The following is a 26024-nucleotide window of genomic DNA, read 5'->3' as shown; positions in this document are numbered from 1 at the left end:
TAGCCCAACTGGTAGCTTTGCAGCGTATAATAATACTGAACTGTTAAGTGAGATTAAACCGGGACACCTGGGCTGTTTGCTTTGGAGCAAGTGGGAAACTATTAATACACACACCAGAAATTCCGAGAGTCAGTCAATACTTCGTCAGCTTGGAAGTGACCGGCTACAAGATCGGGAATAAGTATCGGCATTGTCGGATCGGCATCGGTAATTGAACAAGGGCCGATGCCAAGCCGAGCCGAATCCAGCCTCTGATTGGTCCGGTTTTACCAGACGTCATTAACTGACGGCTCTCACTGATCAACACTGACTTCAAGTAGGGAGATATAAAGACTTCTAGTCCCAGTAAGATGATGACTTTTTCTACATTCCTCAGCTACTCATTTCTCGTTGAATACATCACACCAAAATGGAAGCCAAACAAAACCTCAAGTACGCCATCATCGGCGGCGGCATTGCCGGATTGACTCTGGCCATTGCCCTTCACCACCGCGGTGTATCTGTCAAAATCTACGAGCAAGCACCACAGTTTGGAGAGATCGGTGCGGGCGTCTCTTTTACCCCTAACGCGGTACAGGCAATGCGGATGTGTCACCCGGGCGTCGAAGCAGCCTTCGAGAAGGTCTGTACGCGCAACATGTGGCCTTCGAAGCAAAAGGTCTGGTTTGACTACTACGACGGCCAAGCAAAGGACGTCGAAGCCAAGGCGCAGAAGCCCGCGTTTTCCATTAGCAACAACCTCGGCCAGAACGGCGTTCATCGTGCGCGTTTCCTTGACGAGCTTGTCAAGCTGGCTCCCCCTGAGCTTGCATCCTTTGGGAAACGACTTGAAAAGTTCGAACAGGCCGAGGATGGACAATATACTCTGTTCTTCTGCGACGGATCGACCGCGCAGGCCGATGCTATTCTGGCTTGTGACGGCATCAAATCCCAAGTCCGCCGGTGTCTCTTTGGTGCGGACCACCCCTGCGCATTTCCTTCCTACACACACAAGTACGCCTATCGGGTACTGGTGCCGATGGAGGATGCGGAAAATGCCATCGGGAAAGAGAAAGCCCAAAACGCGGGCATGCATGTATGATTTCTCGATGCGAGCGTTGATGGTTGCCAATGGCGCTGACATACAGGCAGATGGGCAAAGGCGGCCATATTCTAACGTTTCCCGTGAACCATGGAAAGACGCTGAATGTTGTTGCCTTTCATACTACTTCAAGTGACTGGCCTGACAGCTCGAGGCTGGTGGCACAAGCTACGCGCGAAGATGCTCTCCGGGATTTTGCTGGGTTCGGAGATACCGTTACAAGTCTGCTGAAGTTGGCAACGCCAACCCTTGAAACTGTAAGTACTCTCTGACATTTTGATTTACAGAGCGGCACTGACACCATGTCCAATAATTAGTGGGCTATTTTCGACTTGGGAAAGAATCCTCCGCCTGCATTTGCCCGAGGCCGCGTTTGCCTGGTTGGCGACGCCGCGCACGCAACGTCGCCGCATCACGGCGCAGGTGCGGGAATGTGCATCGAAGATGCCGCTGTGCTCGCCCATCTCCTGTCAGACCCAATTGTGACGGGCCGCGGTGAAGTTGAGCGAGCGCTTGAAGTGTACGATAGCGTACGGCGAGAACGCGGATCATGGTTGGTTCAGAGCAGCAGCCATATTGGGAACACGTACGAGTGGCTGGCGGAAGGAATCGAGGATGATCTGGTCAAAATCGAGGCTGAGATTAATCTCCGCAATGGCCTTATTGCCAATGTCAATGTGGCAGAGATGTGCCAGGCGGCGCAGGCTGAGTTGGCAACGAGATGCAGGGCTGGGATGAGTGAACTAGCTAGGATTTGAACATGGCTGGAGGGGACACTTTACTGTATAAAAACCCCCGCTCTGCTCTACGCAATGATTTAATGTTACAATCCTCCCTTCTCTATAACGATATTTTTCCGCTACCCACATTCGTCATGATAAATTAGGTTGCAACTGGAACAACTCTAACCAAGTCATATCCGTCGACTGCGTGTTCAAGTACAGCTCGCTGAATCCATCCATACCAAATGCATCCGCCATATCTGGGCCATGATGTTCGCCAACTTCTGGCCCAGCCGCCGGGGTCAGGCTCCCACCTAATGTCGGAGTCAAATCAGATCCGACTAGGTCTCTCGAAGGCTCGTCTAAGTATGACGCGCGTTAGACGTGAGAATTGATGTTAGATGATATTGACTCGTACCTTGGACATGATCATTTTGGAAGATGCGCATCTGGACTGCCTTCAGCGAATTAATCGCATGAGAAGCTGATTGCACCCTATCTTGATAATGTTCCAGGATCGCCAAGCAGTGGTCCCACCGAGTTTGGAAGTCGACTTGGTTTGATTCAATACTAAGCATACTGCATTTCAACGAGGCCATCAGGACGATCGCTGAGGAGAACGTGACTTGGTAAGATGTTAGTCATTTCCAGCAACAATACAAGGGTTGACCAACAATATACAGCATGCCAGCATGAGCTGCGGTAGGGAGTTCTGAGGCTCGCATAAACGGTGTCGATGAGTCGAAACGCTGTCTGAACACAGAGTTCACAACACTGTTTGATCATGGCGTTGGTTAGCATTGACTGCCCGGTGGCGTCAGGAAACCGGGCTTTAGGCTCGTCCATGGTTATCGTTAAGAGCAATAAAGGTCGCAAGAGAAGCAACCTCGTGAGGAGAAACCTGATAAACAGGTTAGCTTGGTTGGCTGGCTGAGATTATCTCTAAATACCTGCAATCCAGCACGTGATTCTGCAGCATCACTCGATTTGCATCTGGACTGTCTGAGTCCTCTTGAACCGCAACCCTGAGGTATGACGGAATACTGATTGAGAAGTCATCAAGTTGGCGATTCAGATCCAAGACAGCCATTACCATCTCTGTTCTATACTTGGAAGCCTCAAGTTGACTCTCAAAGCTTGGGGTGTGCTCATTTTTGGAAAGAAACTCCAAGACCTTTTCTAGCAACTCCAGGAGTGTGCATGACGAGACGAAGAGTCCAAGGTACGACGGGGTCTCAGGGGGTTGTACACCCTCGGCGTGTTCGCTGAGGAATTCGTCATCGACCATGGCAGGCAGTGGAACCGCATTGCCTTTATTAATCATGGTGGGACGACCAAAAGTCATTGCGAGCAATCTGTGTAGTCAGCTTTTGAGAAATCTTGGTTAACTGAACGAGTGCAGCTCACCGATCGAGATTCACGCAAGTATGCCAGACCCGTCTTCTCACCTCGCGTTCCAACTGAGATGTTGCCTTGCGGACGTCCAGGTCAGCGTGCAATCCAAGTCCTTGGGCAACACGAATAGCCAGGCCTATCGAGTTCCAGCAACGGTTGGCATGCCGGGTGGATTGAAGGTAGATGCCGTTCAAGAGCCACATCTGAACTAATGGCAACGATGCCGAATCCAGAGCATCGAAATTGGACAGCTGCCGCGACTTTTGATAAAACCCATCAGCGGCGGATTCCTTTTGAGCGTCTGGGATGGCGTTGCTGAACTTGCACCCAAGAGCAAAGACCAGATTCATTGTCGATAGGAAGATGACATTCTCCCCTGCGGAATCTGAAGATACATCATCGGCACGGCTCTCGGTGGCCCAAAACTGCTCATACTGCTTGCCAAAGGTCGTCTTGTGCAGCACTGGAAACGTGGGGTGGATAAATTCCCAGTAGCAGAACAGAAACTCGTCCGCACTGCGTCGCCGCGGTAGTTGGGCCATGGCGTCGTTTTGTCGAGGAATGCGCTCCGGAATATGTGCTGATACGAGGCTATGGGTCGGTTGCGTTGTGGGATCGTGACTGGATTTGGTTAACAGCCGGCGAAGGAACGCTACAGTGGATGAAGGTCCGTAAATGGAGTTATCATGGCGGCCAGCTAGGATTGCAAGCCCGTCGCTGTGTGTCGAAGACCATGGTTGGCAAGACGCGTCGCTGGCGGTATTGTTGTCGACGACTCTCTGAAGACTCGGATGACTTTGTTCTGTTGGTAGATATTGCGACCTTCTCGATACCCATTCCGCGTTTCTTGACTCCCGATCTGATTCCGAAGGTATTGCCATTGGCCTACGTCGACGACGCCGGTTTATCTTGTATACACAACTCGAACCAACGCCTCGATCCTCACACGCCTGACACACGGGCTGACGTCCATCGCACCGCGTCTTCCGGTCTCGACACGCGCCACAAGCTTCAGCGACTCGCCGGCGTTTCCGCGCGGCACCTTCGCGTTCCGCATACGCTGGATCCATGATATCGGCGTCTGTTCCAACCGCATCGGGGGCCTGGCCAATTGATGTCCAAAGACGGTACATGTTCGGTCACTCGATGTATGGCGGCTCGGTGTAGCGCGCACGAATCGAGAATGCGGGGAACATGTTGAGTCAGCTCTGTTTCCGAGGTGAAGAAATTAGTCGAGCCGATCGAGCCGTTTTCGAGGCTAAGGCAGCGTAACTTATTAGCGTACGGAGTAGTCCGAATCGAATCAAGTCATTTTTTGTCATTCTGACCATCTGGTTGAGTGGCATTGAGAGTTAATTTCTCCGCAGAGTCGAATGGCGGCAAGGGCATTTATGCAATTGATGCTAGAAAACCCTGGGAATTCGCGAAACTACAAGCTTTGATTTGTATGGACAATCGTTGAACTGCTTTATGCAACAGAGAAAACCTACTACTGGTATTTGACACAAAGATCAACATTGCGGCGATTGTTTTCTTAGGTGGACAGACGATCGTTTGCTATTGCCATCATGTGCCTCGCATCGGCTTTTGACATCAGGCCTGCACCACGAGCAAAGTTTCCTATTAAGATGGAAGATTTTCCCTATTATATTCCAGGAATTTTAGGCGTAGAAATGCCCATCAATATTGTACCGCGCAACGCGAAAAGACTAGGACAGCTCGATGGGTACTTTGGAGAGGCTTTAGCCGCCCGTCCTCAATATGTGAGTCATGCTCTTGAAAATAATATTGCATAAATCTAACATTATGAAGAGGTCGTTGGATATGGATTCTTGAGCTATCATATCGGTGCCAGGCCCTTGCAAACGGGCTGGGATCTGGGACGCGCAGTCGTTATGCGACCAAAATCCGTTCCATCATGCATGAATCAATTCCCTGCAGGGGTCACCATGATCCCAAGGCAATCCGGCATTTGTATAAGCAATCGATATGTACCTTCAATATTAGTGCATTACTCTTGAGCTAGATGCAATTTGATGACCTCACTACCTAATATCCCATCTCGCAAACTGGTGAACATAGCATGCGATTGTGTTTCAGAAACATCAACACCTCCTTCAAGGCTAAAATGATGACGTTGATATTAGAAAGACTTCAAGTTTATGGCAAAGATCAGTGTGTAACAACCGTAGGGTTCAGCTACTGTCTTGTTTAGTGCTGAGTATAGCACTAAATGGATGTCTTTATTGTTTGCAAATACTGTCTGGCGTTAATCTACCCGATAATGTCGAGTAAAGAAAAACAAAAACAAAACAAATACTAGAAATATCGAAGCACTCTTGTTGCCGGCGAAGTTGAGAAAGATCTGGGTTAGGGACTAAGCCCGGACTTGTGGCCGTCGATATCTTTATCTTCTTCTCCATCCTCCTCCTTTCCATCCCCGTTGCCTCAGCCCTTTTTTCTCAGTTCTATCCCCATGGCGCTTTTGCACCGTTCTTTAGTTCCCTAACACCTGTTGTTCATCGCGTACGTGCTCAGTTCGCTCACTGAATCCCGAAGTGGGATAGACGTGCCTTGTTTGCTCTGGATAATGTTGGAAGGGTGGAAGACGTTGAAGGCGACAGAGGTGATGATCATGGGCAGTGCGTCAAAAATGTAGATGTAGATCTCCTTGGTCATGAGCTCCCCCTCCTTGCCTCCTGCGTACTCGGCAACTCGGAAGATCGATCGTAACATTATGAGAAAACTCGTCCCGTATAGGACCATCAGTAGCGTTTTCCAAGGCGCGGTGATTTTGCAGCTCCTGGCAGTGGGCTGGCGGTGAATCCGGCAGTGAAAGATTACAGTGGCAACCATAAACAGGCCGAAAAAGACAATTTGGACCCCAAGACCAAGGAGGATAATTGTCTGTCCCCGGTCTAAGGCCTCTTTAGTATCTGCATTTGAGAGCATTCCACCACCTACGTCACGAGTTAGCCAATTTATTTTTTTCTTATTACCAGCTTGGAGATGGTAATATAGCTCACCCGCTCCTTGCGCGACAATAGATATAATATCGCCGACAAGAAAGAATTTTGTCAACCATTTAAGCCTAATCAGAGAGTAATTTTCCGCATTCAAGAGACGGATGAGTCGTCCTAGCACCATGTAGATAGAGACGGCGTAAAAGGGGGGACCGAGGAGCAGTAAGAGCGACTGCAAAATAAACGGAAGAAGCGTCTGGTAGTTGGTGTCTTGAGTGGAGCTTATAGCTCGGCCAGCATATCCGCCCACCTCAACTGCAGAGCAATGATCAGCTATAACTTCGGAAACACTGATATGAGAGTGCAGGGAGCAGAATCTTACGAAGACAACCGACGAGAAATGGAATAAAGTACCATGATTTCAAGCGGTAAATCTGCCATGTGTGGTACCCAGAAGAGGCCAGAAAAAGCAGTACAAAGATGACGGCGGCCCCAAGAGAGGGGTCGTAAGCATAATAGTTCGTCTCCTCTTTGCCGGCTTTGTCGGACATCTTGTGCTGAAGTCACGGTCACTCGATGCTGGGTAGGGTGTTATTGGGCTCGGAGAGTATTGCGGTCGTAAACAACCCTCGGGCGATTGCTGCAGCGATCAAGGTCGTGGTATCTCTCTACAATGCTGAGAGGTAGTTGAAGTGTGATCTGTATCTTTAGGAAAACCTTTGGCGGCAACGGGTCCGTTATTTATATCATCTTCCCCTTCAGCTATACCGATTAGCCCACGACGGGAACCAGGTTCCCGAAATGAGAGGAACAAGTCTGCGTGCGTGGCTCGCACAGCCCCTATCGGTCACACGGCTCCCTGACGACAGCAAACTACGTAGGTATTGCTATTCGCGGCGATGCAACACTCGTTGTCACCCTCGTATCTCGGGAGGAATCTAGAGCCCACTGAAGAAGAAACACGACAGGTAAGTAGACGGAGCTTTAAGTTGCCAAGAGAAGTAAGTGTCTGGGACCAGGATCCCTGGTCATCGACGTCGTATCTCGTCGTCGTATCTCGCTTTCGTCGTCGTATCTCGCTTTCGTCGTCGCATCTCGCTTTCGTCGTCGCATCGTCCATCCTGTTGTTGAGGCTTAATTGAACTCCATCTCTAAGGTTCTCGGCTGCTCTTGATCATTGCTTCGGCTTGCCATAAGTCGCACTACACTCATGGTGCACATTGGACATTTCTCTGACATTTAAGGCTGCTGCACCAACTTCTAGAATCAGGGGAAGCGTAAAGGTACACAAGGTACACTATCGGATCTACATTATGGAGTGTTTCATTTTGCAGACTGACTCGACAGTAAGATTGGGATTATGGATTCTCCGTTTAACCTCTCCAGAGCTTATATACCTTACATGTTTAATTGTAATCAATCACCTGCACCAGTACCCTAGGCTCCTTCTGTACTGCATTACCTCTTACATCTCCCGTCTATTTCATCAGCATCAATCGTAGAAATGCAAACATGTCCCTGTTTGACAATGTGGTGATGGCCAACAGTAGGGGACTTTGTATCATGATAGGTGACCGTTACACTGCAGTTCCTCAATTCGAAACACCCTGAAGTAATCGGTATCGTGTTCAACCTAGGTAAAAAATGCAAGATCAGCATGATCGCAAAGCAGATGACGAAACCAGCAGGAGTTGTTACCCTCAAACATCCCCCTAACATTGTGATTTGCCTGTCCATTTTTCCAGAGCCTTGCATACAATTTCTCCATTGACTTGGAATCATAGCAGATAGGATTGATCCTTGAGGCCGAAAGTGCGTGGCACGCCATTCTTCTAGCGTGCGAGACGCGTAGCTTTCGCACCAATGCTTCTGCCCTTTTTTGGTCACTCTTGACGGCAGTACGACTTCACGTCCCTCGGCATTCTATCACACCCCCACCGGCCTGTCTCACATAATGTCATAGCTAACAACCGCCAGGGCACTGAAGTCGGGGTCAACAGCAAGGTCCCCTGCGAATAGGTTCTTAGTAGGGAGTGGACTAAGTGACCTCTCGGTACTAACCAACTCTGCACCCGCCTACCTCGCATTCGTGACGACGACGAATGCGAGCGAGGGACTCGGCAATGAAGACTCGGAATTCAGAACTAGGTACACAAGTGTGCACAGCTCACTTTTGTTGCTCGCGTTTGCAGCCCGGTTTCGTGCCGAGCTGGGCCAGTCTTCGGATCGCCCAGGTACTCGGCACTCAGGGAGGCGAACGTGTATTTGGCGAATGCGCAGCACGTTTTCTCGACGTACCCAATTCACAATGCTTTTATAAATACACCATCTTTTTACCTCACTGTGGGCTGCTGTTCTCATTCAGTTCCCATCCCCCTAACAAACACAAACAACCAACTTCCCCTCGACCGTGGCGCCTCGTTTGTCTCCTGAATTCCTCGCACATTGTAACAACTATTGTCCACCGCTTCTTCTTATCCGTCGAACATGGCCGACCAGAACCATCCGACCTACAGCAGCTGCGATAGCGTTAGTCCGCAATGCCCGGTCTCAGCAACACTCTACGGCGACTTCTTCGCCAAAGGCCCAACACTCTTTTTCTCAATCGCCTTCGGCACCGCTCTGCTGGTCCAGGTATACTTCGGGTGGAAGTCAAGGGCATGGTCATTCGTCTCATGGCTCGCCATCGGGACTATCCTCGAGCTCGCCGGATACATCTCTCGCGTCGCCATGAGCTCGAATCCGTGGAACTTTCCCGCATTCGCGACGCAGCTGCTAACGCTCATTCTGGCCCCGACCTTCGTGGCCGCCGCTATATCCATCACCTGCAAATACTTTGTCCTATACTACGGACCCGAGTTGTCCCCAATTAGACCGAAGCTCTACCCCTGGATCTTCGTCGGATCCGACTTTCTGTCCATCGTCATCCAGGGAGCCGGTGCCTTTGTCGCTGCCGCCGCCACTTCGAGCGACCCCCCTAATAAGTCTCTCAGCGACGTGAGCGCCGGCTTGTTGATCACCGGTGTCAGTTTTCAAGTTGCCAACATGCTTGGCTGCGCAGGTCTTATGGTGGTGTTCTGGCGTCGCTATAAGAATAGGCACTTGCAGCAGGGTACGCCCGAGGGCGGTTCTGGATGCGACATGGCGGTCGACATGAACTCCTCTAGGAGCCATGCCGATGTGCGGCTTAACGAACACAAGATCCGCATTTTCGTCTGGGTAGTCATTGTGGCCTTTATCGCCATCATCATCCGTTGTATCTATCGGTAAGTCCTCCTGTCGGAAGCTTTTTCCAGAGGTGTTTAACGAGTCGTGGCTAACGTGGGATTATGCAACATATAGTGTTCCGGAGATGGCCTCTGGCTGGGGCAGTAGCCTCATGAAGGACGAACTTGCCTTCCTAATTCTTGACGGTGCTATGATACTTATATCAGTAGTGCTACTCAGCGTCATTCATCCTTGTGTCTTCTTCCCCTTGGTCGGCAACGAGAAGATGGTCACGGAGTTGAACAAGAACACTATTCCTTTAAAAAAAAAGCGCTCCAGACGGTCCAGGCACAGGGCAGTGTAGACTTTTGCCGACCAGAATAATATCCATCCCTCTTACTTTTCTTCTTCTTTCTTATTATTTTTGGGGACGCTGAGTTTGCCACGGTATATAGAAGCATTTCCATTTCCTCAACTCTGCTTTCCTGTTTAAGACATCAATTCGGGCAGTCTCAATTGATACTTTTACGCATGCACTCATCGTTCGTTCCAATACCTGATGAATGAGTGAATGGGTGACTTGATCGAGTACGTACATGTAGGATGTTGGCGATCACCTCCACAAGACCGATAATGTCGCTGAAGTTGCCGTACCCACACGCTATTCCGCACAGGGGCTTTCCATGGGGATAAGGGACTACGGTGGCTCAAAAAGAAGAGGTGCAACAGTTGAATGGTGCTATGGCTCGCGAATGAGTGTCCCGTCAAATCGGCCAGTGCAGGGAGGACAAGGTCGCCGCTTTAAAGACCTCCCCGAAAGAATACATTGGTCAATTTATTTTATTACAATGAAAACATTTCAATCTCACCGGCAAACTTTAACTCCTTGTCTAGTTGGGCATGGGTTGGAGGTCTATCAAGCTTCCCTCTGCCTGCACTCTAGTGCTGCGTGTCAAGCGTTGAAACAACGGTAACCGCCGTACATAGTCCTTGCATATTCTCGTCGATCAAGTTCAACGGCCAGTCAAGCCATGCTGCCCAATGCGAATCACTCACCTGGTTCGCGATGGCGTGAGACAACGCTGGCGCCCAAGATTCAAAACACCAGGACCTTTCGGCAGCCCAGTGAATGAGAACACAATAATGCGCAAGTATGAGCAGAGCAATGGGGTCTCCTCTTTCAGCCAGGCCGACGAATTTTGGCGGGACAAGCATTGGCCAGAGGAATATGGCTCTTAGCTCGGCTGGTGACGCTGACGTTTGATGGTTGGCGACTCTTACAGTGGCAGCAACTAAACTGTCCACGGCCGAGACCAAGGTTGTCTTCGTCTCACATTCTTGGCTCTCCGACTCAATTGACAACTTGAGCTCCTCAAGTCGAGCCGACAACGACAACACCCTAGTGCTCTGAGCATGAGAGTCCTGGCTGAACAGACCTTCGAGCGGCCCGTCGCGTATGTCGTTTTCTGATGAGCGGAAAACGCTATCCATACCATGTAACATGGTGAAGATCTCTAAGAGGCTTTCGGTAGGCATCGAGCAGCTGTGATTCCGGTGTTGAGGGTCGACTGCCGTAAAAGCGGCAAATTTGCTGAGAATGAGGAAAATCGACGTAACGTAGAGGGTGTGGCAGTTTTGAGGAGTCAAATCCTTGGAAAGACTTTCCCTCAGACCTCTAATGGCAAGGTCTTGGTTCTTTGAGGCTACTAAGAGATAGGTCTGGCGTTTCTCGGGATGGAGATAGGCAAGGTGGAAGCCGGAGAAGGCCATAATCTCCCGCAGAAGAAATGGGTGAGACAGAGCCTCACGCGGCAAGTCAGACTGAAGGAACTTGGCAAGGGCGCCAGTGAAAGAGAAAGTACGGTAGGTGACGGTAGTGTAGTGAATCAGGAGTTCGGCATTGGACACCCAGCAATCCGAAGACTGTGAGGAATCTAAAGAATCTAGGAAAGCTGAGCGTGCCGTGCCAAACGTGGGCTGAGGGCTTGACGTGGAGCTGGTGGCGGGAGGAGGTATGTCACTCTGTGTCTTGGTCAGAAGGGATGCCACGATGTGTCGTCATTAGGATAGTAGACCTGCCTCGGCGCTTCTGTCTCGTGAGCCAGCGGCTGCTGTGTGCAGACTGGCAGAATTTTGAGGGACCTCAAGGCTGCATACTGTATTGTGTCGAATGCATGCTGTACACGGAATCGCTTCATCACACTGCAGACTGATGTCAGAGGAAAAGGCATTTATGCGGAAGCTTTGGGCAAACTTTGGAGCCGAGAGCCAACCGGTCGTCCATGCAGATCCAGCCTGCAAAACGAAGTTATGGGACTGAATTGGGTGAAGATTTTGGGAGGTGGAGGAGAGGCTGGGGCAAGAAATAAATGACTCGCTCACGGCGTACCTTGACACGTCTCTTCTTGCACCTGCGGCATCCGTTGCGGGACTTTGTAAAGCCGAGTCTCTTAGGTCTCGCATTCGAAGCAAAAATTTGACTGTTAGGCGGGGTTGCCATGGTCTTGATGATCGTCAGGGTGGTCGATTCCGACTCTGGCGGCATGCAGAACTCGACGGGCCAGGAGTGAGGCTACGGCTACAAGGGGGAGGGGTTGGATTTGGTAGATGTATCCGCAGGAGAAGAAAAGAGCCGTCGTCACGGAAGTAGACCAATCCCTTTTCTTAAGTTCGTTTGTGGTCGATCAAGGGGCACTTGAGAAAGGCTCAGATCAGCAATGGAGACGTGCTCTCAACAGATAGATTACGTGGGACTAGCAGCTCAGCCACAATTGCCGAGACAAGGCGACATAAACAGCCTGAGCAAGATTGGCTTAGCGTTTGACAAGTGTTACCCCCTGATCCCCGATAATTACACAATCGTGCACCGTTCTCGTCGGAGCCAAATCGAAGCACATTGTGGACCCGCCTAGCCATGCCTCATTGCCTTTATGTCTTTAGCCATCAGGATTGATGTCACGGTCCAGGCTCAGACCAGGCGGTCACAAATAGCAGTGAACGTGACGCCTCCCTTTTCACCTGACTAAAGACACACCCATATATAGGTGAGAGTTTTTATACAATAAACAGAGCACTATGCTCTTCGGCTTCAGCTATCAATTATAACTTGGGTACTTAGCTTACTGCACCTGCCAATGATTCCCAGATTTGACCAGTACAAGGCCCGCTACCGTACTGCTAACCGTCACAGCAGTAACAACTGGCCGCTTGCATCAAACACCTCGATCCGTATTTAGACCTGAACCCCCATGATCTGTACTTACCCTATACCTCATAAGTGGAAATGGATTACCCAAAGGGGCAAAAAGAGGTCATCACCGTCAGGGATGTAAAGTTGAATTACTTAACTTAAATTGAATTATCTAGAGTTCAAAAGGAAGCCCTAAAGGCTGCCTTCAAGGACCCTTGTGGTACAGTGTGATCCCACAGTGTGTGGGATGACAGCACTGTGCCACGTGATGAAAGTGGGCCCTGTCCTTCACATCATGTACAGCCTAAGCAGGGCCGTCAAGAATGTAGACGCTTGGGGCTTTGCAGGTAGAGAAGAGATATGGTCCAGTGGCCGCAAACTTGAGGTTTGACTTGCTTGTGCAGACCCAGATATGGAAAGAAAGTATTGGACGAGAAGACAGACATCGCTCAAGCTAAGGCTTGGCATATGAAGCGAATATTAGCCTTACCCATGTCCATCGTATTTTCAGTTCTCCATCACTTACGCGGGAGTCGGCAAGCGTCTTTAGTTCCTTTATTGGGGATCCGCCCGGACTGAAGTTTAACTCATTTTAGTATACTAGTCTGGAGGATGGTCTGCACTCGTGGGGACAGGGGGCATCTCGTTAATCTCGCATTTCTCGCATTCGCATAACCATGAATATGATTCGTCGTACATCGAACCAACGCCACCGCTTCACCCCGAACTTGCAGGCATTACGGCGCCTGGCGAAACCCTGCGGCTAGGACACGTCATCGGTGCCAGCGAAGACGTTGCGGTCGGCAAAGTCGAAGCAGAGTAAGTCTCTAGACGAGATGAACTGAACATGTGAGATAGGTTTATCCCCCCACCAAATGGAGGCTGAGGAAAAGTGGACGTATGTTAAGCCCCGGAAGGGACCTCTGAAATGGAGTCCAACTACCATTTTGTATTTCGATATCTCGCATCTGCCTCGTGGAGGCCTGCAGCCTCTCCCATGACGACCATCCTTACCCCCACAATCTCCAAGTAGCCTGATCGGAGGGCGACTGTACAAATCTCCTCTGGCCAGCGACCCGGCACGACTGGCCCGTTGTGATGGAGCAAGTTCAGCAGGTGGAGAGCAGCACTAATGCAGGAACAGTGAACTCGTTTCCTGTCGAGACTGCGATTGCTGCGAATAGATCACCGATGCTGCTGCCGATGCTGGCAGATAAAGGGCAAATCGAGGATGTCGACATGGGGGCCGATACGCTACATGCCGATCGATCTGGATGAAGACAGTAGTCACATCGTCCTTGGGCAAGACCCGGTTGCGCCGAAAGATGAGTCGCTGAATTTAACTGGGAGAATCGAGGCTCTGTTTTCAACCGGCGAGCTCCTCGTATCCGTACCTAACCAGAATAAGTCCGGGGTCAGGATGGGCCCATTGTCAATGGAAGTCAACACAGCCGCTGCGAGAGGGGGATATGTGCTAGTACGGAATCCCAAGCTCAAATCAAATCCGCGAGCGAGTCCGGAACCAAGATAATGGCGTTGGTAAACTTATACGACAGGAACTACCTGGAGCTGGTTTCTCGGTCGATGCTAAAGCAAATCTCCCCGCGCGCCAGAGTTGTAGATGAAATGATCCAAGGCCACAAAAGAATGGGCGAGGAGACACGAAACAATGGGAAGGATAGGTGAGGCCAGGAGCTCATTCAAGTTGCCGATGTAGAAGAGTGCTGAGATAACGCAGGGAATTGTCAACAAAGCGTTACCTCACAGCCCAAAACACTGTCCATGCATTATATTACACAGGGTTGGTGGCTGTTATTTAGAGTCGTACTGGCTCTCGAAATATCCAAGCGCAGACGCGCGGCCTCTTGGGCAAAGAAGGCTCCCACTCCACAGTCTTGGGTTTCAAAGACCTAGAGAACGTAGCTGTGTTTCATCACGTTACTATCCTCTCAAGGTTTCAGTATCATCATTGACATTATCCCAGTATTTACAAAATTAAACACCAACATCACCTTGGTGCTATTACCACAGGCTAAATACACCATTTGGCACATCCTGGTCTCGCTTCAGCAATGGGCTCGAAGTATCGTTCCTCGTGACATTTTGAACAGTGCACCCCTCAGTCTTGTAAGCCTCGGCATATGTACCGGTTAAAACTGCCGCCAACCACTCCAAAGCAGCTGAAAGTCCGTAGTAGGCCTCCTCAGAATGGGTACCAAGAGTATTTCTCTGGTACAAAATATTGGCACCAACATTGCAATACTTTTCAACGAGAGCATCCGTGTCGGCAACTTTGCTAATCTCGTCATGAATCGCCTTGTATGCAAAGATGGGCCATTGAGGCACGCCGTGGTAGCCCATAATTCCATCGCGGTTGACAATCTTTATAATCTTGGGGTCGCGGAAGGTAGCAGAGCCTTTTTTGAAGTAGTCGGCGATATTGACGCCCGCGTAAGCGACACCAGCCTCGGACAGAGTGAATTTCTTGGCAGCCAAGAAACCAGTCTTGTTATGAGGCCCTGTGGTCTTGAGCAGAGAGATCAGGTACTTTTGCACCTTGGGATACTGGCTCGTCAGACCCAGCATAGAGCTTGGGGCCAACCCGGCTGCGTTTGTGCCCGAGATGGACTCCAGGACGCTGGTGATATTCGGCGTCAAGCCTCCCAGTGCTGCACCGACGATGGTCTCGGACAGGTCTGGTGCATATTGAACTGCGAGCTCAGAGGCCCATTCGCTAGCCAGTGCGCCGCCAGAGTAGCCCCAAAGCGCGACACGGGGCGATGATGTGTTCAGACCCAGACCGAGCGAGAGCACGGCGCGGACCGAGTCAAGCGTTGCATGTCCAGAGACGACACCCGCAGTAAAGGAAGCCAATGGCCCTTCGTAGTCTGGCACAGAGACGAACAGCCCGAGTCCCAAGGCAGCACCGTACGGAGCAGCCGCATTGGTGGTGTACAAAGAGTAGCTGGGACTAGAATCGACATCGGCAGAGTCGTACGGCACCTGGTAAGACAGAAGAGCAGCCTGGTGAAAGAGGCGAGCCGCAGGGCTCTTGGGACCAAGCTCGGGAACGAGCAGAGTGGTGACGGCCCATGTGGGCTTATACTGGCTATCGGTGGTGCGGAAGAGGATGTTGTACGTGGCAGAGCTGTTTCCAGTGATCTCGGTCAAGTTTCCAGGCGCAGGTCGCACACGCAATACAGTTCCAGGTTCCGTGTCCTCATACCCGGGCGGAGCAGAGTACCAAGGATCCTGACTCGGCGGAAGAATTCCCAAAGGAGCAGCTCGCTTGTGGAATTGAGAAGCACCGGCAGCAGTCGCAAATGCCACGCAAAAGCACAGAAGAGCCAGGGCACGTTGAAAAGCCATTGTGACCAAAGCTGTGAGGTTGGAGAAACACAGGACCCGATCAGACCACGCTGGCGAGGGAGGGGGTTTATTCAAGTGTCCCATCGGAGACTTCCATTTGTCCCCTCGGAGACTTCCATCTCTGATCTGATGATGACGCTAATACTCCAAGGCTGAGCCGAGAATCCCGGCTATGTCGGCTTCGCTCCGCCGCTAACTCCTTCGTAGTATGACGAAGATGACGGCATTAGTCGTGAGGTGCAGAGGGGCGCAAGGAATTCGCGAATCATCACGAGAGTGGCTCAGACTATTGCCAAGAGTAGTGAAAGCCACCGCTTAGTGTGTCCATTTCTGTCAGAACCATTCAGCGTACCTAGATCGGGTCCAGATTCGTGGCACCGCCCGAGGCTTGCTCACCGCATGCGGAACCACATGCAGAGACATGCAGGTCTACGCCAATTATAGGAACCAGGACCGAAGCGATGACCATATTTCATTTGGTAAACAGGTGAAGGGAGTCTCCAGTTTTTTACATTCCACAACCAATTGGGCGCATCGATGTCAATTCATCCAGGGTTACCTTCAGGTCCTGTACAGAATCTTCCTAGTTCCATCAACTACCCTACACCGATCGGCTCTTCAGAAATCACTGTGCATACTTCTTCAGTAATTCCATCACCGATAGGCGCGAGAACTCTTGTACCACACGATCAAACCATCGGAAATGCACATTTGACGATGAGACAATGCTCTAGTGCACATAACTCAAAGTAGTCTCCACGATAGGATTGGGGAATTTACTACTGGTACAACATGCTGTTTGAACTGGCCTCGTACTGATCAAGTTATCTAACACAGAAAATCTTTGTACGACATGGCCTTGTGAACGACAGCGCACTTTAAACGCGGAAGACAAGAACTGCAGCACGTGAGACCGAGGCGCAGTCGCGGGACGATGAGAACAACCGCCAAGCCGATCCCCACCAACAAATGTGAATGACCCCCGAAGAGCATGTTGCACATTTTTTTTTATAAAAAAAAAGAAAGAGCGCCATTCGAAGACCAGAAAAAAAGGTGACAAAGGAAAATGGCTGTATGACGATGGCTTCATTAGATGAACTACCCGGGGAATGGTGATGCACTTCTCTACTTGGACATGTCTTCATCTGCCTGATGCAACACCGTTTTTTTCGCTCCACCCATGGCTAAAAGACGAGTTAGGCGATATGAATGAAGTAGAAGAATTGAGTGTCCTCATTCAACCATACATCTCCGTCTCGTTCAAATGTTTCGAGAGCCATGCAAGTTCACCATATGTGATTGAAGAATAACCCCGCACACTTGAGGTGACTATAACGCGGTCATCCAAGCTCCATACGAGGAGCGACTTTCTCTGCGGCTTGAGGGAAACAGAATGGAACAGAATCCAGGTGTTGTCCGGGGTAATACCTACAACGCACAGCACTGGCAGCGCGAATGCTAGATGAGTTAGAGGCGAGAGCTAGCTGGGGAGAATAGTTGGATGCCCTTGAGGCCTGGGCTTGGATACACAGCCAACTGTGCCTTTTCGGATCCACATTATCTCCGAGCCTAGTGAGGTTATGGGAACGATTGCTACTCTTCCCAGCTGGAGAGTGAGGACCTGGGGCATACCTCAGGGCATGTATGGGAGAATCGCGATAGCGCCGGCGACGACGGACATCGAGATCATGTCAAGGTCGATTTCAAGGGTATATTTTCCTGGTTCTACGATGCGGCGCACGTAGAAGTCGACCTCAAATCCATATGGTACCAGCCACGGAGCATGGGGGACTAGATATGGATGTGTTCAGAATAATTTGGAATCCATCTCAGGCAGGAGAGATGATGCAGCAGTTCTTGGGTTAGTAGCAGCAGGAGGATGCATTTTCTCTTTTTTGTTGCCGTTTCGGGATAAGTGATCCTAGATTAAGATATTGCCCCAGTCTTGTGGAGCTTCCCGTTCCCTGTTCATGCGGAGCCGAGTCTTCCGGGGCCGCTTTTCAGCTGCTACTCCTGGTTGTCATGGGACTATTGCGGGGGCAACGAGTCTACTCCGCGATCAAGAGGCCTGTGCAAGCCCCACAAGGCCGGCGATCCGGATCTTGCTCGTCATCGGTTAGATACATCTGGTGCAGCTCGTGATCTAGAAAGGTCGGATGCGATTAAAAGATAGAAAGATGGAAGGTCTGCAATTACCCCCCTAGAAGAGACAGCTTGAATATGACGACGCCACGTGGATAGTAGGGAAATTAGGGATATAGTGGCATGGGCCTGTCGATATGACTGGCTGATAGGTCAATTGCGAGCAATCGATACCCCAATGTGCAGGAAATCTGATGTGAAAAGGGATGTCCCGTCTAGTAGGGGCCTTACGCCACATCCAGCTTGAATACCGGGTGACTGGTAGAGACAGCAGCCCGTCCGAACGTCCCGACGAGCTGGACGGAGCCTCGGGCACTATATAGCACGTAAGCGTGGGAATTCGAAGCTGATAAGCCAATATTAAGGACCGAGTCTAGACCCATTTCCCCATGTGCGCCCGCCATGTGCAATATCCCTAGCTGAAGCTAAGACGGAGCTGTGCGGGGAGACGCGTCCAAGCCAATGGGCAGCGCGAACGAACAGGGGATCAAAGCTTAAACCAGTCCCATCGGCAGTTGGAGGCGTTTTGGAGAGTCATTTACCGATATGAAAGTCCTGCTGAGACTGGCCTTGTATTCCGCGGCCAAAGTTGTGTCTGCCGGCCTCGGGATCCTGGCCTTCCCCTCAGCCACCGGCCACTTAACGCGTTAGAGGTGCGTTTCCGGTAGTTGCAATAGTCAAGAGCAAGATCAATCTCGCCTGCTAATTGTCATTTATCTTCCCCACATGCCCCACACTCGTAATCCGGGGGCCCCACGAAGTGCAGACCTCGGGACGCGTAGGGACTCGATCGAGCATCTATAAACCTGACGCCCAGTTCGTCATCGACACAGATATATCGACTCCCAGTCTAGGGCCCGTTCAGCACCTAATCCGGTCATCACAACACATTAATCAATCCGAAACACAGTCACAGCGTTTGCGCAATGGCCAAGGACGATGCCGCGCGCCGGGCCGAAGCGGTCCAGGCCCATATCGAGTTTGAAGAAGATCCTCATCGCGCCGCCGTCGAGGACAATCCGGCCGAGATAGGCGTGGGCTACAGGACCTGGCTTGCCATCTTTGTAGGATCTCCCTCTCCTCGCAGCTGGCTTTGATCCAAATCGCTAACTCTCTCAGTCCATGGCAATGTCCTTCGGCCCTGCGGTCGGTCTCCCCTTTGTTTGCGCAGCCGCCGTCGTCGTCCAAATATCGCAAGACATCGGCGGCGCAGATAAAATCGCGTGGGTTGTGGGTGCGTGGTCGTTGTCCACGGCAGTCTCCTTCTCCCTCGGCGGCCCCCTGAGCGACGTCTTTGGTCGGCGGAGTCTTATCCTCGGCGGCCAGGCTGTCGTCACGATAGGCAACATCGTCGGCGGCACTGCGCAGAGCATGAACAGTTTGATTGCCGCTGAGACGCTCATTGGCGTCGGTACCGGCTTTGTCTTTGTGTCGTATGCCGGCGTCCCCGAGATGCTCCCGAATAAATGGCGGTCTCTGGGGTTGGGAATTCTCGAGGGTGGTATCTCTATTCCTTGGTAAGTGAGGACCCGTCCTTTCCTTCAAGGCTTTGGCTAACGTTACGGCGGCTAGGGGCGTGGTTTCTGTTCTCCTCGCAAACGCACTGTACCAGTACGCATCCTGGAGATGGATCTTCTATATGGGAATCATCGTCGAAGCCGTGGCTCTTGTCGGTACTGCCCTCTTCTACTGGCCCACGCCCCGACCCCGCGGCGACTTCGACAAGTCGCGATGGACGCAGTTTAGAGAAATCGACTGGATCGGCTTGTCTCTCTTCACAGGTGGCCTGACGACATGCCTCATCGGTCTGACCTGGGGAGGCACCGCTGCTTATCCGTGGAAGAGCGCCGGTTCCATCGTCCCTATTGTTGTTGGGTTTCTTGCACTTGCCGCTGCCTTTATTTACGACTTCTATTGGGCTGCGGCTCCAGTTTTCCCCCCAAAGCTGTTTAAAATGGTCCGCGGGTATCTGCTGATCTTGGTTGTTTTGTTTATCTCAGGCATGAACTTCAATGCCATGTCGGCCTTGTTACCTCAGGGTTCGCTTTATATGTTCACCACAGATGGTATCGAGATTGGTGTGCTTTCACTTCCGAACACCCTCTTTTCCGGAGTGACGGGAGTTCTTGTCCCGCTCTTTGCGCACAGAATTCGATATATCAAGTGGCAGCTCGTCGTCGGGACGGCGTTGCAGGCGATCTTTATTGCAGCCACCGCAGCCACCGTCAACCCTAACCACAAATTGGCATGGGCATTCGTACCAGCATTTGGCGTCCCTATGTTCGTCATGGTTACTATTCTCAGCTACGCCATCTCCAGTCTGCATGTACCGCACTCCCACCTGGGCGTTGCCATGGGTCTCCTAGGGACTTTCCGATCCGGAGGCGGTGCGGTGGGCAATGCAATCTTCAATACTATCTTCCAAGATAAGTTCCGGACCTATGCTGGAGAGGAGATCTCCCAGGCGGCCCTCAACAGCGGGCTCAATGCTACAGATTTGGGGGCCATTATCCCACAGACCATCGAATACAATTTGGGCGTGCCTGGAACCTTGGTTGACATTCAAGGAATGACGCCGGCTATTCAAGCTACCCTTCGAGCAGCGGTCCGCACTGCATATGGCCGAGCGTTTCAATTCGTCTTTTACATCACCATTCCATTCAGTGTGATTGCACTTATTTGCTCTCTGTTTGTGGAGGATCCCACGGCTTACATGACCAACCACGTCCAGTCCGCCATGGAAGCTAGAGGAATCACCGAGCCGCAAACGAACGCCAATTTGAGCGAGGATGAGAAAGGCACTTCGAGTCGAGATGAGGGAATCGATGTGGGCCATACGGGCACGGTGAGCACGACAGAAGACGTTAAGTCGGCTTGAGAGGATGGTTAGGCCAGATGGAGTGTTGGCACGTCGAAGGCTGAAATGTCAGGTAATTTACCGTGTACGAATTGGGCTGGTGTAGCCGATGTTGATGCCGACAAGCACAAAGTTTGCTTACCTTTCCTGGGTTCAGTGGCAGAATCCTGGGTATGGGCCTTATACTATCATTGTTTGTACAAAATGAAAGCTAGCTAGTTACATAACAACGTCGTTATTGAGAAAGCTAGTGTGAGAGCACTGCATCGCTTCTACGGAGAGGTTGATCAATTTACGCTGTTACCCTATATCTATACCTACGCGAGTGACTGTTCAGCTTTGCATACAGTTGATGTGAAGCCTCATGCGGAATACGGAAGGCCAGAGAATATAACACAGAAAAACAAAATTTATGTACATATTATTATTACTGGTATCGGTATTACATTATCGAAAGAATTGCCAAGTGTAACAGTAGAATCCATAGGCCCACCTTATAGCCACCTGAGGAAGAATTATGTGCTGGTGGAAATATGTACGGTTGCCAGCCACTCTCGTCGTCCTCGCCATCCAAGTTACAGACAGAGGCTCCAACATGTCCATTCTCTGCAGGACTTGTACCGCTGAGATTATAGACAACTTCAATCCACTGGACTTCCAGGAGGGCTGACTTTCCCAGCGTCATGTTTCCCGTCCACGTCCCACCGTTGCCTGAATATTACAAGTCAGCTGCTTTCGTTGAACGCGCCTAGGGATTTAAATGGAACTCACCCCACATCGCGATGGACAAACGGCTGGGCTCAACGGGCACATTGACCGAAGTGTTGGCCATGTGAACACCATTGACATACCATACCACCTGGTCCCCCACCCAATCCATACGGTAGTTCACCCAGCTGTCCCTCGTGACGTTATTAGGGAACGACATGTTCCAGTGTGAGTCGGGAACGAATTTGCCATGGATGTCTATCGTAGGCTGGGTATTGAAGCCGACGACATCCGGTTTATTGCGCGTCAAGAGCTCAATGTCGGCCTCTTGCGTGTCGTTCTCGTACGTAAAGAACGCAGTGCAAGCGCCTGGTGCGCCGGTAATACGTGCGTAGAGACGGAGCGATAGGTGTAGGATGGATTGGTCGTTGAAGTCGATGCCGCTGGACTGGTGCGCGCTTTCGGACTGGCGAGAGCTTACGAAGGCTAAGGCGGTTTTAGCACTGTCGTCCAAGCTGTTAGGTATATTCTCTGCATACCAAGATGAGTCAGTTAATATTCTCCCATCATGAAAGAGCTGCGTGAGTCGTGTTGATCATACCTATATGCACCTTGTCTGGCTGATAGTCTATCGGCAACAGGTTAGCCCCAACATCCGGGCCTGGATATCGCAAGCCATCTCTCCGTACCCAGTCAAGCTGCCACGACATTTCGTCTGTCGAAGCGCCTGCGGTAATATTGTTGGGGCTTTTGGGTTCCTCAACCGAGTCCCAGGTGTCTGCAGAAATGTTCCGGAAATCATAGAAGCGGTAGTAGGCAAACTGCGAAGCAGCGCTGCCGTTTGTGGCAAAGGAGGAGCAATTGGAATACCTGCCCTCTGCGGCGGCTGCGAAGGGGGTAGGAGAGACCAAATCCAGGTGAACAATAATGCAGAGGTGGTACGGTAGGGTTGGAACGCCGGTGGCTGCTTGCCCTGGCATCATGACAGCTACCCGGGCATTAGAGCGGAGTAGAGTTGTGGTAGATGTAGCAACTCGCTGGCGAACGAGGTTCAGCCCGGCTGCGAGTACATCAAAGACGCGGTACGACAACTCCGAAGCAAAGCCTCATGCGTGAAGAAAAGGGAGTGTTATGTGAGGGAGACCATGTTTACTTTGTTGGCCGCTCCGGAATAGCTAGCTTCCAGGTATGAGCAGGCTAGAATTGGATCATTGAGTGGGCTGTGGGGTCTAGATCGACCCACGCGCTTGAGTCTAGAATCCGCGCCAATATCGTAAGAAGGATCTGAATTAGTGTCAAAGCGGGAGATGCTAGTGCATCTTGGCAATGTCTTGCTTGGGCGAGCTATTGGAAGCTGAGCTGCATCCCTTACATGTGGCCCCACAGGAAGGCATCTTTTTATGCCTCTCAAATGATGTTGGAGGACGATTGCCCTAGGTGACCGCGCCGAGAAAGGGTAGAAATTAATACGATATGACACGTATTGATCGTGTCTTGCCTAACAAAAGCAATTGCTCCAGCATGTCTGACTGCGTAATCTTAAGCTTCTTCCGCTCATCGGACATGTGCTGATCCGTGTCGTGGACAGGAATACCGCATATGTTCCTGAATTCGACGACCAAAAGATGTTTGCCTTGGAGAATAGACTCATCCTATGGGCGGAGAGAGGACTAGTTGCAGAGTGCGGTGTTCCGGGATGTGTAGAGTGCTTGCTCACGATTGTCCAAGTCTTCCCGTGATAATCATATTACAACATGACAAAAACAAAAGTAAATAGCCCCTTGAATAGGCGGAGCTATAGCCAAGCCATTAGTTACCTCACAGCCCTGGCTCCTCGCATTACTAGCGGAGCGGCAGTCCCAACTTTCGCACCCCACGCGTCTAGACCATCCATCACAGCCGCCTGTCGATGCAAATCTCCGCATTCAGCTGGGATTACAACCAACCGCTGACACGGCGGCCCTGGGACTAAGGGAGAGGGGCTACCTTTTGGGTAGAATCTAGACTAAGATGGGTCGGAAGATGAATTGAGTTCTGGTACCTGCAGCCGGTCTCACCTGTTTGAGAGATGACCAACACGCAGCGCAGTTTATGGGCTCAAAGGTATTTCTACTGCCGCCATTCATTGACTCCAGGATTTCGGTATCGCTTCTCTTCTCACTGTTCTCTGCAGACCATAGCTTCACTCGTTCCCATGGCTTCTGCTTACACTCGTTGATCATCGTTATAGGCAACTTCCGTTGTCTTCTTCCTCGTTTTCTTCTTCTGATAGTCAAACCCTCATACATTTGTCACCCAGCCCATCATGAGCTCTGTCAATGTGTCCAGAGCGCCTGAGAGCGACCCCATCACTTGTACAGCTATGCCTCCACCACCCTTTCCACTCCCCGTTCACACAGCACCCTCTCGAAAGCCTCCAGCACCACCAGGGGTCTCCATCCAGACACCACGGCCGTCAACAACAGATTCTCCAACGTCGAGCATTTCGCCAACTTCTAGGCCGCGAGCTCCGCGCCCCGTGCAGAATAGTGGCTCCTTGTTTTCGTTTTTGAGCACGAGCAGCTGAGCACCTTCAACCCTCTTCGAGGACGGCGCTGCAGACCGCTCAGCATTCAGCTCAGCCCAAACACTTGGCTCGATCAAATCGTACCGCACAGCCTCGTCCAACTCGCCGCTGTACATGTTCAAAGATCCCATGACGGCCGGAAAGCAGCTTCCCTTTGAGGAGCCGACGCTCAGCAATGAGGATTTCGAAATCTTTTCGAAGCTCACGCACGATCAACAGGCGATCGATGCTCCCGGGTTCTGGTTCAAGTCGGCGGGTAGAATACTATATCTGGCGCTGCTCTTGAACATCCTGTACTTCGGTTTCATCGGCTGGCCGTTCTGGGAGGGCGGTGTGCACTGGTTCTGGCGTGTCTACCACGGCGACGCTGGCGAGCACCAGGTCTGGGGCCTCGTTGCCTTTCTCCTGGCTGGCTCGATTCGCAACTTCCTGCCACAGTTCTTCTGTACATTCGACCGCAAAGAGCCAGACTCGGACGCGGAGAAGCCCCGCGATGCGTCTGAGTGCTGTGTCATCATCCCGTGCTACAAGTCGGCCGAGACGCTTCGCTCGACGCTGCCAGCCTGCCTTGCCATCTTCAACCCCGAGCAGATATTTGTCGTCGCCAACGGCAACTCGCCCGTCCCACTAGACCACACTGCCGACGTGTGCGCCGAGTATGGCGTGAGGCACGTCTGGGTACCGGTTGGAAGCAAGATCACGGCCGAATTTGTCGGCGTAGCGCTGGCGGCGAAGTACAAGTACTGTATGCTGATCGACGATGATGTACTCCTCCCGGCCAACCTGCCTCTCCCTACGCACCTCTTTGGGGATCCTGATGGCAGTAAAAAGGTGGCCTGTGTGGGCTACACCATCAAGAGCGTCGGCGCAAACTCCTCACGCGGCACTCTCATGCAGCAGGTCCAGGACATTGAGTACAAGCTTGCTGGACTGGCCAAGGTCTTTCAGAGCTATTACGGGAGCGTCATCTTCCCTCATGGCGCCGTCGCGCTATGGCGTCGAGACGTGCTCGAGAAGATTTTCCACGCTCACCCTGGATATCACATCTCCGAAGATTGGTATCTCGGCCACACGGCGAGAGCTGCTGGTTACCGCATTGTCATGAACTCGCAGGTCTTTGTCGAGACCGAAACGCCGCCTCGTCTCTTCCCAGCCCTGTTCTCCAAGGGCGACTCGCGCGGCGGTTACGGCGAAATGTCCATCTACAAGCAGCGCTTCTTCCGCTGGAACTTCTTTTTCCTGTTCCGCATTTGGACCAACCTAGCATACCTCATATTCAGTTGGCGACTGGGCTGGCGGGAGCTCTTCACCAAGGTATGGGTGCTTGGCGAGTGTTACGATTCTCTCATCATGCTCTTCGCCCCCATTGTCCTTCCCATCTCTCTGGCGACGAGCTGGCGCTTCACCCTGATTGTTAGTGGCAGCGTTTTGGGTGCCAATTTCTTTCTTGCCTGTTGGTTCAATGTGGTTCACTTGGGACTTTTTCGAAGATCTCGCCCCGGTGAGGAGCGGGTAGCATGGATTGCCTTCCCAGCATACATGTTTCTCAAGTTTGTCATGCTATTTGTTAACGTTGCGAGTGTGTACTGGAGCATCTACGAGTATGCGCTTTTCTTCACTCAGCAGCATCTGAGGGTGACCGAGAGCGTTCCGGCGTGGAAGGTCATTAGGGAAAATACGCAACGTAGCACCCCGGAGTGAGGTGCATCTTGCTTCATCACATGTTCACATATTTCTACAAAGGCTTCTGGATAATGGTGATTAGATATATTGGGATCTGGGATTTGGGATTTCTTAATGGTATTGATCGGCTTAGTTTGAGTA

The 26024-nt window shown here is 51.4% G+C and overlaps 10 protein-coding genes across 10 annotated transcripts; 4 read left to right on the top strand and 6 right to left on the bottom strand.

The window, feature by feature from the left end:
• Positions 1 to 319: 319 nt before the first annotated feature.
• BGZ61DRAFT_423451 (putative salicylate hydroxylase) lies at positions 320 to 2192 on the top strand. The gene is made up of 3 exons (XM_046243565.1): positions 320 to 1075; positions 1132 to 1338; positions 1399 to 2192. The coding sequence occupies exons 1-3, from the start codon at positions 410 to 412 to the stop codon at positions 1837 to 1839; spliced, it is 1314 nt and encodes a 437-aa protein (XP_046102221.1). The 5' UTR covers positions 320 to 409; the 3' UTR covers positions 1840 to 2192.
• On the bottom strand, positions 1897 to 4329 carry BGZ61DRAFT_55273 (fungal-specific transcription factor domain-containing protein). The gene is made up of 5 exons (XM_046255538.1): positions 3211 to 4329; positions 2754 to 3158; positions 2478 to 2704; positions 2222 to 2428; positions 1897 to 2165 (listed from the first exon to the last, which is right to left on the bottom strand). The coding sequence occupies exons 1-5, from the start codon at positions 4266 to 4268 to the stop codon at positions 1954 to 1956; spliced, it is 2109 nt and encodes a 702-aa protein (XP_046102220.1). The 5' UTR covers positions 4269 to 4329; the 3' UTR covers positions 1897 to 1953.
• A 1097-nt stretch (positions 4330 to 5426) lies between these two features.
• Positions 5427 to 6854, bottom strand: BGZ61DRAFT_393581 (RTA1 like protein-domain-containing protein). The gene is made up of 3 exons (XM_046242875.1): positions 6544 to 6854; positions 6225 to 6476; positions 5427 to 6158 (listed from the first exon to the last, which is right to left on the bottom strand). Exons 1-3 carry the CDS (start codon positions 6710 to 6712, stop codon positions 5704 to 5706), a joined length of 876 nt encoding a protein of 291 aa, XP_046102219.1. The 5' UTR covers positions 6713 to 6854; the 3' UTR covers positions 5427 to 5703.
• Positions 6855 to 8648: 1794 nt separating this feature from the next.
• BGZ61DRAFT_356225 (RTA1 like protein-domain-containing protein) lies at positions 8649 to 9732 on the top strand (the record flags this gene model as incomplete). Its single annotated transcript, XM_046240778.1, has 2 exons — positions 8649 to 9427; positions 9504 to 9732. 2 exons carry the CDS (start codon positions 8649 to 8651, stop codon positions 9730 to 9732), a joined length of 1008 nt encoding a protein of 335 aa, XP_046102218.1.
• Positions 9733 to 10307: 575 nt separating this feature from the next.
• On the bottom strand, positions 10308 to 11285 carry BGZ61DRAFT_548823 (uncharacterized protein; the record flags this gene model as incomplete). The annotated part of the gene is made up of 1 exon (XM_046255411.1): positions 10308 to 11285. A coding segment is annotated over one exon (978 nt), but the record flags the coding sequence as incomplete, so codon positions are not given.
• An 84-nt stretch (positions 11286 to 11369) lies between these two features.
• BGZ61DRAFT_454867 (uncharacterized protein) lies at positions 11370 to 11899 on the bottom strand. Its single transcript, XM_046246292.1, has one exon. The coding sequence runs from the start codon at positions 11829 to 11831 to the stop codon at positions 11430 to 11432; it is 402 nt and encodes a 133-aa protein (XP_046102216.1). The 5' UTR covers positions 11832 to 11899; the 3' UTR covers positions 11370 to 11429.
• Positions 11900 to 14580: 2681 nt separating this feature from the next.
• Positions 14581 to 15927, bottom strand: BGZ61DRAFT_534207 (secretory lipase-domain-containing protein; the record flags this gene model as incomplete). Its single annotated transcript, XM_046254117.1, has 1 exon — positions 14581 to 15927. One exon carries the CDS (start codon positions 15925 to 15927, stop codon positions 14581 to 14583), a length of 1347 nt encoding a protein of 448 aa, XP_046102215.1.
• A 3068-nt stretch (positions 15928 to 18995) lies between these two features.
• Positions 18996 to 20947, top strand: BGZ61DRAFT_519299 (fungal trichothecene efflux pump; the record flags this gene model as incomplete). The annotated part of the gene is made up of 3 exons (XM_046252395.1): positions 18996 to 19133; positions 19189 to 19586; positions 19642 to 20947. 3 exons carry the CDS (start codon positions 18996 to 18998, stop codon positions 20945 to 20947), a joined length of 1842 nt encoding a protein of 613 aa, XP_046102214.1.
• Positions 20948 to 21368: 421 nt separating this feature from the next.
• On the bottom strand, positions 21369 to 22614 carry BGZ61DRAFT_534205 (concanavalin A-like lectin/glucanase domain-containing protein; the record flags this gene model as incomplete). Its single annotated transcript, XM_046254116.1, has 3 exons — positions 21369 to 21637; positions 21698 to 22165; positions 22236 to 22614. 3 exons carry the CDS (start codon positions 22612 to 22614, stop codon positions 21369 to 21371), a joined length of 1116 nt encoding a protein of 371 aa, XP_046102213.1.
• Positions 22615 to 23939: 1325 nt separating this feature from the next.
• On the top strand, positions 23940 to 26009 carry BGZ61DRAFT_507295 (glycosyl transferase; the record flags this gene model as incomplete). Its single annotated transcript, XM_046251904.1, has 2 exons — positions 23940 to 24162; positions 24244 to 26009. 2 exons carry the CDS (start codon positions 23940 to 23942, stop codon positions 25899 to 25901), a joined length of 1881 nt encoding a protein of 626 aa, XP_046102212.1. The 3' UTR covers positions 25902 to 26009.
• Positions 26010 to 26024: the final 15 nt, after the last annotated feature.

The sequence above is a fragment of the Ilyonectria robusta genome (assembly GCF_021365365.1).
Source record: "Ilyonectria robusta strain PMI_751 chromosome Unknown BGZ61scaffold_14, whole genome shotgun sequence".
Lineage (NCBI taxonomy): Eukaryota > Fungi > Ascomycota > Sordariomycetes > Hypocreales > Nectriaceae > Ilyonectria > Ilyonectria robusta.
The sequence above is the reverse complement of the archived record's forward strand: the minus strand, read 5'-3'. Positions and strand labels throughout refer to the sequence as shown.